At 38.9% G+C, this 15,717-nt stretch overlaps 2 protein-coding genes across 11 annotated transcripts in view; one reads left to right on the forward strand and one right to left on the reverse strand.

The window, feature by feature from the left end:
• Window positions 1-15,717, forward strand: part of NAA35 (N-alpha-acetyltransferase 35, NatC auxiliary subunit) — a 48,563-nt gene that overhangs the window by 17,411 nt on the left and 15,435 nt on the right. For 2 of the 3 annotated variants that reach the window (XM_032981886.2, XM_032981887.2), the window contains 6 exons: window positions 1,434-1,612; window positions 3,396-3,532; window positions 4,892-4,959; window positions 5,211-5,351; window positions 7,070-7,192; window positions 8,313-8,393. In XM_032981886.2, the coding sequence (XP_032837777.1) occupies window positions 1,434-1,612; window positions 3,396-3,532; window positions 4,892-4,959; window positions 5,211-5,351; window positions 7,070-7,192; window positions 8,313-8,393 (729 nt within the window). Of the gene's footprint in view, window positions 1-1,433; window positions 1,613-3,395; window positions 3,533-4,891; window positions 4,960-5,210; window positions 5,352-7,069; window positions 7,193-8,312; window positions 8,394-9,048; window positions 9,366-15,717 lie in introns of those variants that run through there. The other variant, XM_042787841.1, reaches the window with a different exon arrangement.
• The window catches only part of GOLM1 (golgi membrane protein 1), a 42,813-nt gene continuing 40,074 nt past the window's right edge, over window positions 12,979-15,717 (reverse strand). For all 8 annotated transcript variants that reach the window (XM_032981895.2, XM_032981892.2, XM_042787842.1 and 5 more), the window contains one exon: window positions 12,979-15,586. In XM_032981895.2, the coding sequence (XP_032837786.1) occupies window positions 15,525-15,586 (62 nt within the window). In that variant the 3' untranslated portion in view covers window positions 12,979-15,524. The remainder of the gene's footprint in view (window positions 15,587-15,717) is intronic.

Consider the following 15,717-nt stretch of genomic DNA (forward strand, 5'->3'; position numbering starts at 1 on the left):
GTCCTAGGCAGCAGGCTGGCAAATGTTTCTTTCCAGGTATATACCTACCAGCGTGAAGCATGTGGTATTAAGACTTTAGATGAATGAAGGAACTCCTCTGTCCTAAAATCTTCAGGACAGGGATACCTAAAATGCAGCACAGGATGTCTGTAGGATGCATCCAACCAAAGACTTTGTTAGATCTGTTGAAAAAAAGTATTACATCTTTAAAGGTTAACTTTGTCCAAGAAGTAGACTTCAGGGAAACCTGCTGTGATACCTGTAATTTAATGATAATTCCACTGCTTGTAGTTTCTATCCTGCTTGTAATTGTCAGTCTGCAAGATGTAAGCAGGGAGAGATGGATGAGCCATGTTTACAAGATACCTTTGAAAATTCAATCTTATAGCTGTGTAAGATGTAAGTCACATGATTTTATAACAATAAATTAAATAATGACTCTTAAAAATCTGTGCTCCAACTGATTTTGAATGAATTCTCAAGAATGGGGAGTGAAGATGACAGGGAAAGGTGTATTTTCACTTGCTGGAAATTTATTTCTTCAGTAGTGAGAGACATGAAATAATACAATACTTTCCAAGATGTGCATGCTAGGGAGAATGGTCGAGGAACTTGGAGTTAGGGAAGAGATTTTGTGTGATCCAGTTTCGCTCACGGTGGTTTGATTGAGAGTTTGTTGCAGTGCTGCAGCTGAGGCACACTGTTTTTTTCACTTTATAACGGGTTATATGGATTGATTTGTTCAGGGCTACTGATAATATTTTAACTGTGGGAGACTTCATGCCTTCCATACAATTACTTTTTACAACTGAATTGGTCTTAGCAATATTCTCGTTTCACCGATGGGTCACAGTGTATTGCTTTCATGTTAAGCTTATAAATTTGGGTTTTCAATGAAGCTAGTTTTTGTTGGCTTGGGGTTTTTCTCTTTTTTTTTTTTGTTTTGGTTTGGTTTTGGGGTTTTTTTTTGGTTGTTTTGTTTGTTTTGTTTTGTTTTGTTTTTTGTTGTTGTTTGGTTGGTTGTTTATTAAAAAAGAAATGCAATTATTGCCAAAATAGCAAAATTAATAAGAGCTTATAATGGGTTCTGAGTTTCAGTGCTCATGTGACTGCTAACAATCTATATATAAATACTTCTTAAATTTTTAAATTTAAAAAACCTAATGTTACTGCTGTATTACTGTACAGAATTTTTTTTTTCTCAGTGCAGCAGAATTTACTTACATGAATAACCTCAATTTTTCTGACAGTTCTGGACTACAGAGGTGCAGTACCTGTAAAAACTTATTTCTGTCTTTCAATCTGGAGCATAGCTTTACTGACCCAGTTTATGTTCAGATTCTGTTATGAATTTATTTCTGGCAGAACCTGGACGCTGCTTCAGTCAACTGTTCTTCCTCCAGTGTCTGTTACTTTGCTTTCTTTTTCAATAGGCAGAGAAGGTAGATGCAGCACTTCATAGTATGTTACTGAAGCAGGAACCACAAAGGCAACATTTGGCTTGCTTGGGCACCTGGGTCCTATATCATAACCTTCGTATTATGATACAGTATCTTCTGAGTGGCTTTGAGCTGGAACTTTACAGTATGCATGAATATTACTACATATACTGGTAAGAAGGTGAATTACTGACAGCTGTTGGGGGAGGGATGCTTCCACAGAGCTACCATTGTAGATACTTAAAGGAGGGACTTCAACTATGATTTTGTAATCTCAGGCTTGCTCAACACAGTATTTAGTTCACCTATTCATAAAATTACAAGTGGATAAAAAAAATCTGTTGGTCTCTTTTCTAGACTTACTGAACAGTGTACTCTTTTGTTTTCCCTGAGGTAGTAATTCACTCTCCATTTAGCTTTTTAAAACAGTGTCTTCTAATGGCAATGAATGAAACGTATGCTGATTTTGGCAGACAACAGAATGCAGACAGAAAGCAATTTCTTTTATTCTTTTCTGACTTTGTAGTACCAAGATCAATAGTCTTATTAATCTCTAGTATTTTTAAAAAGATCTCCAGACATTCAAGTTGTAACTGTAATCTGAGAGTTGTCTAGGTAGAAATAACATCTTATTCTGTGAGCATATCTGAAGACATATCTGCCTTTAGTGAAAATGATTGCACTATGTGGAGTCAAAATATTTTTATTTTTGCACTTCCATTCACATGAATTGTTTTTCATAGTTGATGGCTTGGTCCAAAAGATAAATGACTTTAGATGGTTCACTTTTGATTCAGCCTTACAAACTTGATGTTAAGCTTCCTGTGTTAAAGTGCTTCTGTACTTTGTTGTTTTGGTTTTGTTGTTTGGTTGGTTGTTTTTTTTTCCTGTAAAGCTACCAATAAACTCTTATTTGGTAAACTGTAAGTTTTCTTCCTGAGAAATTAGACCAGTTCAAATGACTTGAAGTTCAGTGTATCTCATTATATTTCTATGCTGTTTCATTTGTGGATTAAGTATTATGTGGGAAAATTAATACTCCAGGTAGTTACTGGAAGATGGCAATATTCTTTAAGTAATACCTCAATAAATAATACCAAGTTTTCTGTGACAGTACTTTTTACCTGCCCATATTTCCCCACCACCATTATAGTAAAATCACTCTTAATTGGAAATGACATGTCAAATGCTTTAGCTCCTTACTGTAAGAACAAAAAACAGAGGAAATGTCTAAGGGAAAATGTGCAAGTGAAACTCATAATTATTTCTCAGTAATTTTGCTTTTGATTTATGACTTCTTATGAAGTATTATTTCTTCTTCATGAGTTCCTGATCTATAATATCTACTCTCTTTTTTTCCCTATTTTGTTTGATTTTAAGTCAGTCAAGAGGTTTATTGGACCTACTTCCTCTTACTAAGAAAACACTCTTAAAGAATTCTTAAAGATTTCTTTTAGATCTTAAAGAACTGCATGTGGCTCTCATGTTCCTGGGAGCTTGGCCCCTTCAGTTAATAATTCATGGATTTTTAATGTTTGAAACAAATCAGTAATAACCTTGTTTCTCAAAACAGTAATTCCTAACTAAAGTAGAAAAGGTAGTAACATAATATCTTTCGTAAAAATGCTTCATTTGTTGGGGAAATTAACAATCCTAGAAAAATTTGATCTTATATGGTTTGAAGTAATAAGAAGCTTAGACTTCACTTAGTAAATGTACAAGTAACTTGCATACTTCGAGCTGTCTATGGTTGAATATGTACAGAGTCTTGTTTAAAAAATAAAAACAAACAAAACAAACAACAAAACCAAAATAGAACACAGACTGATCCGTTGATTTCAGCCATGCAAAACAAAGAGTTTTAACTGCCCTAAAAGTTGTCCTTTACTGTGAATAAGTGACTTGTCATTCAGTGAGGATGTGTAGGATGTAACAGCTACATACTTTTTGCTGTAGGTATCTATCAGAGTTCCTTTATGCCTGGTTGATGTCAACACTGAGTCGCGCTGACAGCTCTCAAATGGCGGAGGAGAGAATAATGGAGGAACAACAGAAAGGCCGTAGTAGTAAGAAAACAAAGAAAAAGAAAAAAGGTATCTAGGTGTAACTCTGACTTTATTTTTCCCCTTCACGCAGTTGTGTAGAATTAAAATCCAAAATGTACAGAGTGGGAAGGAAAAATGTCCTTAAGTTTATGAAGGCTGAAAGTAAAATCTTCAACTAAAAAAGTCAGTAAAGGCATAAGAATTTCCCATTTATTTATTTACTTACTTTTAAATAGGTGTTTCAGATAAACCTAAACTCGTTTATATTAACAGCTTCACCAGCTGTGTTATATGTGGGATCCTGTGAGATGTAATTAACAGGTCCAGAGCAATTACCTTTGAAAAATACTACCTTTTTTTCACTCTGTAATTCTTGCAGAATTATGATATTTGTGACTATAGCTAGATTGAAAGACTAGATTTTCAGTGTATTTCTGTAATTGCTCTTTGGCTTCAGAAGGTGTTCAAGGATGTTGCTTAATTTTACATTGGTGACTTGCCTGGTTTCAATTCAGTGGTAATAATGTTGTGCAGAAGCCCCTTTAAAAAGTCATGCTGTTGCTGGTGTATATGAAAATGAGAATTTCTCTTTCTGTATGATATCAGTCTGGCTCTGTGGTCAGAACTGTGAGCCTGCTACTAAAAAGGCATCCAAAACCTGTGTCTAAGTAGCATTTGATACAGATCTGCTGTGCCTAAGTGGCTACTGAGATTGTGGTATGTTGGAATTATCTTTGCATTAACATTGCAAATAAAGACCATGCAGAAGCTCGCTTTTGTTTGTTGCTATTAATTCTTTTTGTGTGTTCCTCCTTGTCACATTTTCAAGGGGAACAATTAGATATGAACAGCTCAATGTCCTATAAGCTAAATTCTCTTGTTTTTAGTAATTCAGAAATTTACTACTGTATTTTATACTTTTTGAAAAGGTACCAAGTGGGGAGCAATTTGGCACTAGTTAAACACTGGAAGCCAAAGGGGATCTTAAAGAGATATTATTAGGATAAAAATCTTTTTTATTAGGATAAAAATGCTTTAACCTTTTCGTATTAAAAGTTAAAAAAAAACCCAATGAACTAAGCAAACAGGCCTCTCAACTACATACTTTAAATTCTAGACTACTTTTTAGTGTTGTGTAGTGACATGCTAATACCATTGACTCTCTGGACCAATTTATTTCATTGACATCAGTATGGTGTTCATGTGACTGTTAAGTATGTCTTGAGATATTTTGTGTAATCAGGAGCCAGGTAAGCAGAAAAGCATGTCCATGCTTTTTATGCTTCTTTTCATTATTTTAAAATACAATTGAGAATTATGTCACTTTCTGAAAATTTGAAAGAACAGTTCTGAAATTAATATGTGTACTTATGTTGAATAAAAATAATCTTTATGTGAAATTTGCAGTTCGCCCTCTCAGCAGAGAGATCACCATGAGTCAAGCATACCAAAATATGTGTGCAGGGATGTACAAGGTAATTTATTTGTGCTTGCTGAACAATGGCTTCAATTTTTTTGTAATAGGAATCAAGCATAAACTGCATGCCTTCTTGGTTTTAGTGTGACTGGAATTTAAGTTCAAGTTTCTAATGTGACATGGTAAATTCTCTATCTAGGTTATTTTTCTATCCTTCCAGTTAGAGCTAAATCATAACTTTCATCTTGCTCACAGCAAAATACAACATAAAGCTATCACTTTTCACGATATTTATCCTCCCTTTTTTAGACAATGATCGCATTTGACATGGATGGCAAAGTAAGAAAACCTAAGTTTGAACTGGATAGTGAACAAGTTCGATATGAGCACAGGTTTGCTCCCTTCAACAGCGTTATCACACCACCCCCAGTGCACTACTTGCAGTTTAAGGTGAGTAATCTTAAAACATGGTGCTATTCATGCTGTCATTTGCTCACCCGCTTTAGACATTGTTGTCTCTGTAAAAAGAGCCCTTTATATCTCAGAGTTCATATTGAAGCATAAGTCAAAATAACAAGGATTTCTAGCTTTAGTTGTGTGCAAGGAAAATATATTGCTTTGAATTCTTAGTAAAATTAGACTCTTGAATGTTTAAAAATTGGTCTGATGGAGTGGTTTATGACATGCTTGTGTTGGTTTGCATGAAAAGAAAATCTTTTAAAAGTCTGTTGACAGGCTTTTTGGCTGTGGTTTATATGGCAGCATATTTTTATTACAGCAGGAAGCAAACAGGAAAATGAAACAGAAGTAATTTTGAGTGTTAAATCACCCAAGTGTTGGTTGGAAGGGACCAGTGGAGGTTTGTGTTGTCCAGTCTCCTCCTTGTAGTAGCATTATAGATCACATCAGCTGTGTCTCTGTCTAGCAAAGTCTGAAAAAATCAAAGGATGGAGATTTTTCTAATCTCTTTGGTTAACCCTTTTTCTGGTCTGTTTAGTCTTTGATAACCTGATTGAGGGATATGCTATTCACCTTTTTTCCTATGTCCAGTCTGAATTACACAAGCTGCAATTTGTGGCCTCTACCCCCATGTCATATTGTCTGCCATTATCAAGGACTGTTTGTCTTCTGACAGTTTCATAAGTGCCTTCCACATAGTTGCAGGTTGCTATTAAGATTTCCCATTAGCATCCTTGTCTGAAAAAGTTCAGGTGCATTGACCTGTCCTTGCAGGTCATGTGTTCTAGGCCCCCAGCCATCTCCACATCTCAGCATCTTTCCTGAACAGAGTGGATCCAACACTGGATGCAATATTTCAGATGTCACAGCACAAATATTGAGTACAGGATGGTAACATTCTTTTGTCTGCTGGCCATACTCCTGCTTGTATAGTCCCACATGAGACTTGTCTGTTTCTAGTAAGAGTACCTTGTTGTCTTATATTCAGTTTGGTGTTCACGGTAACCCTGCTACTCATCCAGCTGGTTATTAACCTCTACTGATTTGTGGGGTTATTCTGTCTCAGGTGCAGAAATTTGGACATTTCTGGTTGAACTTAGATTTCTGGTGGTCAGACTTTTAAGTTTCTAAAGGTCTGCCTGAACTGAAACTGTACTATTTTGTATGCCAGCCACTCTACCTAATTTATTGTTACGAACAACTGCAGTGGAAATTAAGGCTACCATGGCTTCCTCCTTGTCATTGAAGTTTTTTTATCACACACACACACACACACACACCCCCCCCCCCAAAATAAGTAAAATGTAAGCATCAACATTATATAAAATGAAGTTTTGAACAGTTTTGGTATCTCACTTACTGTAAACTTAAGTAAACAATACCATATACTTTTTTCCCTCCTGTTTTTTGATGTAATTTCACACCCTGCTACATAGCACTATTAAAGCAAATGAATGATGAGAGATTGTTTTATAAGGAGTGTAAGAAGCTAATTGCGTATTGTGGCACTATAGTCGTTAAGCACTGTGTTGCTGCTCGATAGTTGCCATTTTAAATAAATGTTTTCAACTTCAGTATTTATTATTAAAATACTCTTCTGTTGACATAACTTTTTTCTTGAATATAGTAATTTGGTTTTATTTAAGGTGATAAAAATACAATTTGTTGGTAACTGATTTTGATAGTTATATATTTCTGTAACACGCTAGGAAATGTCTGATTTAAATAAGTACAGCCCACCTCCTCAGTCATCTGATCTCTACATGGCAGCTAGCAAACACTTCCAGCAAGCTAAAATGATTCTTGAGAATATTCCTAATCCAGACTGTGAGGTAAGACTGAAATACCAGGAAAACGAGTATTTGCTTATAATAGAATGTTTGGTTTCAGTTGGATCTGCTTGCAATCCAAAGTATATTTTGTCAAAATGCTGAGCAAAGCTACGTGCTTGGATTAAGGAGTGGACAGAGGAGGGTGGTGGCATCCTACATGGTGGTCTGTTTCAGTACATTAAATAACATAATCAGGGTTGTGCTCACTGTTCCAGAACCTCTCCCCCTGCATATCTTAGATGCTAGGTAGCAATTCAGTTCCTTCTTGCATGTTGCCTTCTCTCCTTATTCTAAAAGCATCAGTTTTAACAAATAGGTGACACGTGCCTGCCTCATTCACCTGGAATCTGGTAATTCACATGTACTCCTGAGAGGTGGAAAAAATAGGTTTCCGTGTCATCAGGCTGAAAAGATGGTTGAGTCTGGCACTCATTTCCTGGAGCAGTTTTCTCAGCACTGGGCTTTAAACATGGGTAGGAATTTCTCCCTCTTTGTCCATAGCCTAAAAACTAAGTGTCCATGACTGTATTTTGGAGCAAGGAGAGTGCTTATTCTGTCACATCTGAGCAGGTTAAGAACAGTTATGGGATTATGTTCTCCTGAGAATTTGGGAATCCCTGCCTATTTTCTGGATCCTGGTAGTACTCATGTGTGAACTCATGTGTGAACATGAGCTATCTGATTGAGACTAACCAGGGTAGTTAAACTGAGTGTGCACAGAGCACCTCCATGCAAAAAGCCACCAGTTTGATAATTAAATTTCCCCTTGTTGTGTCACAGCGTTGGGAGTAGATGCCTACAGTCTGTCTAAACCTTTATTTGGATGAGTACCTCAGAACTTGCCATAGTTCAACAATTTTTGAATATAAGCATGGAGAGCAGTGGTTTCTATAGTCTGGAATAAAAAAGGTGACTATTAAAATAAATGCCTCCTTCATTAAACTTCATTAATCCCACTGTTACACTTCACAGAAAATCCAAAACACCCTGATATCTGTTAAACTGATACTGTAAGAGAACTGCTGTATTGTTAGACTATGTGAACATTTGAGTGTTACCATTGAAATAATTTTGTATTCATATGCTTTCACTTGAAAACTTCTTACTATTTTGTGTTTAGGTCAGTCGAATTCTCAAAGTTGCTAAACCCAATATTGTGGTCATGAAGCTGCTGGCAGGAGGCCACAAAAAAGACTCTAAGGTAAGAAAATGCCAGATGAATTGAATGTGAAATGCAGTATTACACACAGTGCTACCACAGATCTACTGGAGCTGAATGAGCAGATTCAGACCATAGTTATTCCAACTCTTAAAAGAACCAGGAAAGCAACTTAATCCATTTTTCTTTTGAAAAAAGCTTGCTGTAGTTATTTAAATATGGAAAACTCTTGCTTCTAAATGTTTTTGAAAAAATACTGGGAATGGCATGTGGGATGACATGTACAAATATGGGTATTCTTCAAGAGCGGGAAGAAGTAGTTGGTAGCAGAGTATTAGCAGCTTGTGTGAACGCAGTGGGGAGAGTGCTGGCTGTCAGGATTAGTGAGTGCCATGTGGGTCAGGAGGAGGAGAGTCCTTTCAGACTTTCTGCCAAAGGCTAGGCACAGAAGGATGGAGGAGCACACTGAAAAGGCACACCAGCATTCTGCAGCTTTGGGCCCATCACTTCTGGAGGATGATTGACATATCCAGAAATAACTTGGAATATTTTTCAGGTATTAATTTAAAGAACTAGGATTTTTTTTTTTCCAGTCTTCTGCTTTTTAAGCGTTTTTCTTCTATCTGCAGGGTACGCCTCATTTTGATATTAAATTCAGTAGTACTGCTGTGTAACATTTTAAATCTTTTATTTCTAGGTTCCTCCAGAATTTGACTTCTCCCCTCATAGATATTTTCCAGTTGTGAAGCTTGTTTGAAAGACAGGAGATTATTGTTAGGACACCTGGAACATAACCTGTGTGTTGGATACTATCTATAGGATGAAATGTTTGCTGCTCTACCCAGACTGTCAGGGATCTCCAGGATAAAAATATTGTTATGTGGAATATCTGTAGTCTGTTGCTTCTACATGATCTAAATGACAGCTCCTGTTTTGAAGTGGTTTGTATGAAGTTTTACAGGTGAAGCTGATTTTAATCAGCTGTATTGTTGAAGAAAGTGGTACCTTAATTGATATTTTTACAGATTTAAGTCATTTTTATAGAATCATGAAATGGTTTGGGTTGAAAGGGACCTTAAAAGATCATCTACTTCCAACCCCACTGCCATAGGCAGGGACACTAGCCTGGGTTGCTCAAAGCCCTCTCAGACCTGGCCCTGACCCCTTCTAGGGAGGGGGCAGCCACAGCTGCTCTGGGCAACCTGTGCCAGGGTCTCACCACCCTCACAGGAAAGAATTTCTTCCTTATATCTCATCTAAATCTTCCCTTTCTGTTTAAAACCATTACCCCTCATCCTATCACTGCACTCCCTGATAGAGTCCCTCCTCATCTTTCCTGTAGCCCCCCTTAAGTACTGGAAGGCCGCTAGAAGGTCTCCTCAGAGCTTCCTTGTCTCCAGGCTGAATAACCCCAACTCTCTCAGCCTGTCCTTGCAGGGAGAAGTGCTCCAGCCCCCTGATCACTTTCGTGGCCTCCTCTGGACTCACTCAAACAGGTCCATGTCCTTCTTATTTTGGGGGCCCCAGAGCTGGACACAGCACTGCAGGTGGGGAGTGGGCAGCTCTTCATTCTTCCAGTCCCTGCCTTTACCTTCTGCAACTTGGGCAGTGTGGCTGGAACACTTGCCACTGAAGACTGAGGCAAAGAAGTCATTGAGTGCCTCAGCTTTCTCCATATTCCGGGTACCCAAGTCTCCCATTTCCTTTGGGAGAGGGCCCACATTTTCCCTAGTCTTCCTTCTATCACTGATGTACCTGTAGAAGTTTTCCTCGTTGCCCTTGATGTCCCTGGCCAGATTTAATTCTATCAGGGTCTTGGCCTTCCTAACCTGATCCCTGGCTGCTCGGGGAGTTTCTCTGTATTCCTCGTGGGCTGCCTGTCCTTGCTTCCACCCTCAGTAGGCTTCCTTTTTATGTTTGAGATTGCCAGGAGCTCCTTGTTCATCCGTGCAGGCTCCTGGCATTCTTACCTGACTTCCTCTCTGTCAGGATGCATTGCTTCCGAGCTTGGAGGAATTGATCCTTTAATATTAAGTCCTTTTCTTGGCCCCTCTTCCCTCCAGGGCCTTATCCCATGGTACTCTGCCAAGCATATCCCTGAAGAGGTCAAGTCTGCCTGAAGTCCAGGGTAGCGAGCTTGGCTGTGCTCCCTCCTCACTGCCCTAAGGATCTTGAACTCCACCAGTTCATGGTCACTGCAGCCAAGGCTGCTCTTGAGCTTCACAGTCCCCACCAGCCGCAGGTTGTTGGTGAGAACAAGGTCCAGCAGAGCACCTCTCCTCGTTGGCTCCTCTGTCACTTGGAGAAGGAAGTTATCATCAGTGCATTCCAGGAACCTCCTGGATTGTTTATGTCCTGCTGTGTTGTCCCACCAACAGATACTGGGGTGGTTGAAGTCTCCCATGAGAACCAGGGCTTGTGAATGTGAGGCTGCTCCTATTTGTCTATAGAGGGTCTCATCCACGCAGTCTTCCTGGTCGGGTGTCCTGTAGCAGACCCCTGCTATAACGTTTCCTGTCCCAGTCTTCCCTTTAAATCCTGACCCATATGCTCTTGCTCAGATCCTCCTCCGTCCCCAGGCGGAGCTCCGTGCACTCCATCTGGTTGTTGACATGGAGGGTGAACGCCCTCCTCATCTTCCCTGCCTGTCTTTCCTAAAGAGCCTGTGTCCTTCTGTTCCAACGCTCCAGTCATAGGAACCATCCCACCACGTCTTGGTGATGACATTAAGATCACAGCCCTGCAGGCATGTGCAGGTCTCTTATTCCTCGTTTATTCCTCATGCTATGTGCGTTTCCATAGAGGCATTCAGGTTGGGCCCCTGATGCTGACTTACTGGCTGAAATTTCTTTGTGCTGCTCTTCAGGTGCTCTCCTGCTGTCCTGTGACCCTTCTCTAGGCTCTGGGCATCTATTGCTGGCACTGGCATCAAGCCATCAGGGATGGATTGAGATTCCCATCCCCAGGAAACTTTAGTTCATGAATGAGCTCTGACAGAAAATGGCAGTTCAGGGATTCAGTAACATTTGGGGATGAATAAAAATAATGCAGTAGTCTCATGTCCGATAGGCACAGCTCTGCTACTGCATTGTGCTTTGAACAAAGCCACTTGGAGACACTGTGAGTTTCCATATTTTTGCCCAAATTGCATTAGATTTGCTCACTTTGCAAGTAAAAGACTAAATCTTCACAGGAATTAAGAGCAGATGAAAACTAGTCATTTAGTTTCTACTGCACTGAATTCAGTGACTTTTGGTTTATGGAAGTCAGTTGCCTAGGAAGTATTTTGTCTGAAATACAGGAAAAGTCCTTGGACAGTGAGGAAATTAAGGAAGTTATTTCTAGTTGCAGTTTGTTTGTCTTTTTTCTTCATGGTGCTGGACTGTTTGTGTAGCTAATACTGTAGTAGTCACTGGCAACATAGGAATGTAAGACTCTAGGAGTCTATTCTAACTACTCTGCAACTTTGTTTTAGTCCTGTTGTTACTTTGCCGTTGCAAATGAGGCAGTGCTAATTTATTCTGTTGCTCAGTCTGCTCTTGCATGACCTTTATCCTCGTTTTGACTGCAATGCTGCTGCTGTGTCCTGCCTTCTGTAATGGTTGATATAGATAGGAATCCCAAATAGAAGCCCCAAACCTACCCTTCCCTTCCTGAAGCAGTCCTTCCTCCTGTGCATCCAGATATGAAATAACTGGGGTAAGCTCTTGTGTTGAGCAACCTTCTGCTACAGTACGAAAAAACAACAAAAAAAAACCAACAGAAAACAAACAAACAAACAAAAAAACACCCACAAGAAACAAAACAAAAAAAAAACAAAACAAAACAACAAAAAAAGAACAAACAAAACAACAACAACAACAACAAAAAAACCAACAAAACAAAACACAAAAAACCCCACATACCAACTAAAGTGACTTGCTCTTTGATAAACCATACTGCCAAGTCTTACCTGGGCCATAAACACAAATCCTCCAGGTTTGACTCTGGCCAGGACAGTGCTTCATGTTGGTGCAGAATGGCTTCCTCCATATCGACGAGCTTGTAACTCCCTGACCATGCAAGACGTTTGTGTTTCTCCTAACATACACTTGTATTGTGGAGTCATACCACTTCAGCTCTGTCATCTAAGCAGCAGCACTGCTGAGCTAGAAAACAGTGAAGAAATTCTGTAGTGGAACACCCACTTGTCTGACAGCAATTTGCAGCTTCTTGAAATAAGCCCTTAAGACACGCTTTTCCTGATTTCTCTGCTAAGGAGGTTGCATACCATTTTGCATGTTTGCTTACCATCATGGTTAATATACTTGAATGTTTCTGTATCGTTGCCAAAGGAGTGACAATACTGAAAATATAGTTGCAAAGACGGCAGACTGGTTCTAGTGCAGGGCACTGCGAATTCATTGGCTTTTGTCGCCTTCTTGTAAACAATCACAGAAATCTTTACCGTCTTAAATATCTTGAACTACAGCAGCTCAAGGACAGCCTTTGGTATTTCTCCAAAGGAAACAGCAAGTAAAAGAGAAACCAAGTTCTACTTCATTTATATTACTAAGAAAACAGAAGTTACTGGCTCTCCTATTTTCATTAACTTTCAACATGAATAAACTGTACAGAATAAGGTGAATACGTAGTAGACAAGATTATTTTTATTTTTAAATGCCTACCTAAAATGGATCAGGCTTCGTTTTTAAAAAAACATCAAGGACAAGTGTTAATTTAACCCCAAGATGATTACAGTAAAGAAGCTTTCCCTGCCTCATGCAACTAAAGATTTTCGTAATAGACAACACTACATAAACCACAGTTCTAAATGAATCTCTTGTTTTGTTCAACTAGAAGTCCTTTATTTTTAAAATTCTATGTAGTAGACATACAGGCCCCTTGTCTACTAGCAATCTACCACTGTAGTTCCATTTCTGTAGCACCTGAAGCCACTGACAGTAAGAGCATATTCCTTTATGCTTTTGAACATTGCTCTCAGGCAGGTTTTCAGACCCCCTACTGTCAGAGGTGTAACAAGTGCGCTTCCTACAAACCTGGTCTTGTTTATGTAAATGGCAACATCTGCCTGGCTGGTGAGAAGCCCAGTCAGGTTTGGGTGCTGTACAGAAATACAGTCTAAACAATTAATTTTAAAAGAATTCTCTAGCAATACATTACTTACCTTAAGAATTATGTTTGCTTGGTGTTTTACCAGTATCATAGCCATTCATTCAACTTGAATACAGTCTTTCACTGTACTTTTTATACTGTTAGAATATATATATATGCTCTTTAGCAATCGCTATTAAATGTGTGATTAACTTCATCTCAGCTATATAACTGTTTACAAATTAAGTACTAAGAAAATGCCCCTTTTACTCAGAACACAGGTAAACATTTTGATGTTGAAACATGCCATTATTTGCAAAAAACCTTTAAATCCCAAGTTTCCCAGTACTCGTCAGAAGAGATGCTCATGTCTCCTTTTCTCAAGCATTTGTTTTCCCTGATACACTGACTGTAGTAGCCCAGACCAGTTAAGTCTGACCTACATGGCGAAAAAAAAAAAAGAGCAACAAAAACTCAGTAATGGAAGTTAGTGCTTTTCTCGGAAGAATTCAAGTTACATGTGGCAAGTCTTTCCGTGAACTGTTCATGCATTTAGGCTTAATAGGCACTATTTGGTTTGAGCTCTGCTTTTCATTCTCTGATAACTGTAACTCTTTTCATACACAAAAGAACCAACCTTCCACTTGCATATTTAGACATCTGAAGGTACAGGAGTTGTAAACTAGTACACTGAGGAAAAACACCACAAACGTAGTGACAAATGAAGTGCATTAAGAGAAAGCCAACACAAATTTCTATTTTCTTAAATGGATTGCTGATTGAGAAGCTAGTCATGTTCGTCTGCTCGCATGCTGTCTCAGCGGAGGTTGATTTATACTCAGACAGACTGCTCCAAACACAGGTGTCAGTTTTGAGAACAGACCCAAGTACAGTCACCAGAACAGCTGGCTACACACAAAAGCACGTTGGACTGCAGCTAAGTGTGCCTCAGTGGTAGCAGAGGGTACTTCTAGGTTATCACAAGTAAACTAGTTTCTAGTATACATTCAACAGCCAGAGAAAAGACGAAGGCTACAGAATATTAACAACATGATACATTGTGCACAGCATAGGACTCCACAACAACTACACCTTCACCTGTGTGAGGCACTGAGATGTCTCGTAAATACATAGTCCGATTTACCTTCTTCAGAAGTCCAGCAGCGAAGATGGCTGTTCTACACGGCAAGCATCTGCCTTTCTACTTTTCAGCAGAAAATAACGGCTGGGTGGAGTAAAGGGTAGACGTAGCACACCATTTCAGATGGCTTCTGTTGTGAAAAGTTCAGCAGTTTCAATTTTTACACTCTGAACTTGTGCACATTAGTGGTAACTGAACCATAATGTAGTACTGATCTTCTGAACAGCAGTCCAACAGAGGTTTCAGAAGAGTCTTTCTGGCTAATCTCTTAAGACACGATTGTCAACTTTTCTTTTTTTTAACCTAAAAGCTAAGAACACAACCAGGACTGTTTCAGCCTGGTTACAGATAGTGTAAGCTAGCAGTTTCATTTAGGAGGTCCAGGAAAATGCATCATTACATAGTATCTGAGGACTACAATCATGCTTTCTGAGTCTGTCTACATTGCAGTAAAAAGATGCCAGAATCAGCACAAGGGTAGACTGAAGCATGAGCCATTTTTCATCCTTCCGTGTTTTGTCAAGGTGAGCTCCTCTTAAAACTACAATTTCTCTACTGCATTGGGCAGGGGAGAGATCCATCCTTGGCAGAGGACTCTCTCTCACCTACCACCAATCCACACATACTGTTATTGCAGTATGACAGAACAAGTTAGCTGACTTTAAAATAACTACACTTATTGCTAGCTGGTTGCAATTTTATAATCAGTAGGAAGGAGTCATTGCAGAGGTTGAGCTGCTTTAAAAGAAGCCTCCAGAGATTTAAGATTATTTTTTCACCACTGAAACAGTATTAAAACTTCACAAGAAAATACTACTACATTTGGGCCCTTATTGAAGCCTTCAAAAGATAATCAAAACATGCTCAGGTCACTTTGATCTTATCACTGCTGCATTTATATGGAGAGGTGACTAAGCTTCATCATGAATCTCCTTTGTTCACAACCTCTGTTCTTCACCATGCTCAGAGAAGTGGTTCTTTGTATCTTCAGTGTTTTGAACTAATTAGGAAAAAAAGAAAAAGGTACAAAAATAACTTTAAGAGGCAGAAGTGATGGTTCTTCATCTAGAAAACAGTCTAGAACACAGCAGGAGAAATTTTGAAAGGACTGTTATGTATATAGCATAGTAA

This window comes from Tyto alba, unplaced genomic scaffold (assembly GCF_018691265.1).
Source record: "Tyto alba isolate M040663 unplaced genomic scaffold, T.alba_DEE_v4.0 Super-Scaffold_13, whole genome shotgun sequence".
Taxonomy (NCBI): Eukaryota; Metazoa; Chordata; class Aves; order Strigiformes; family Tytonidae; genus Tyto; species Tyto alba.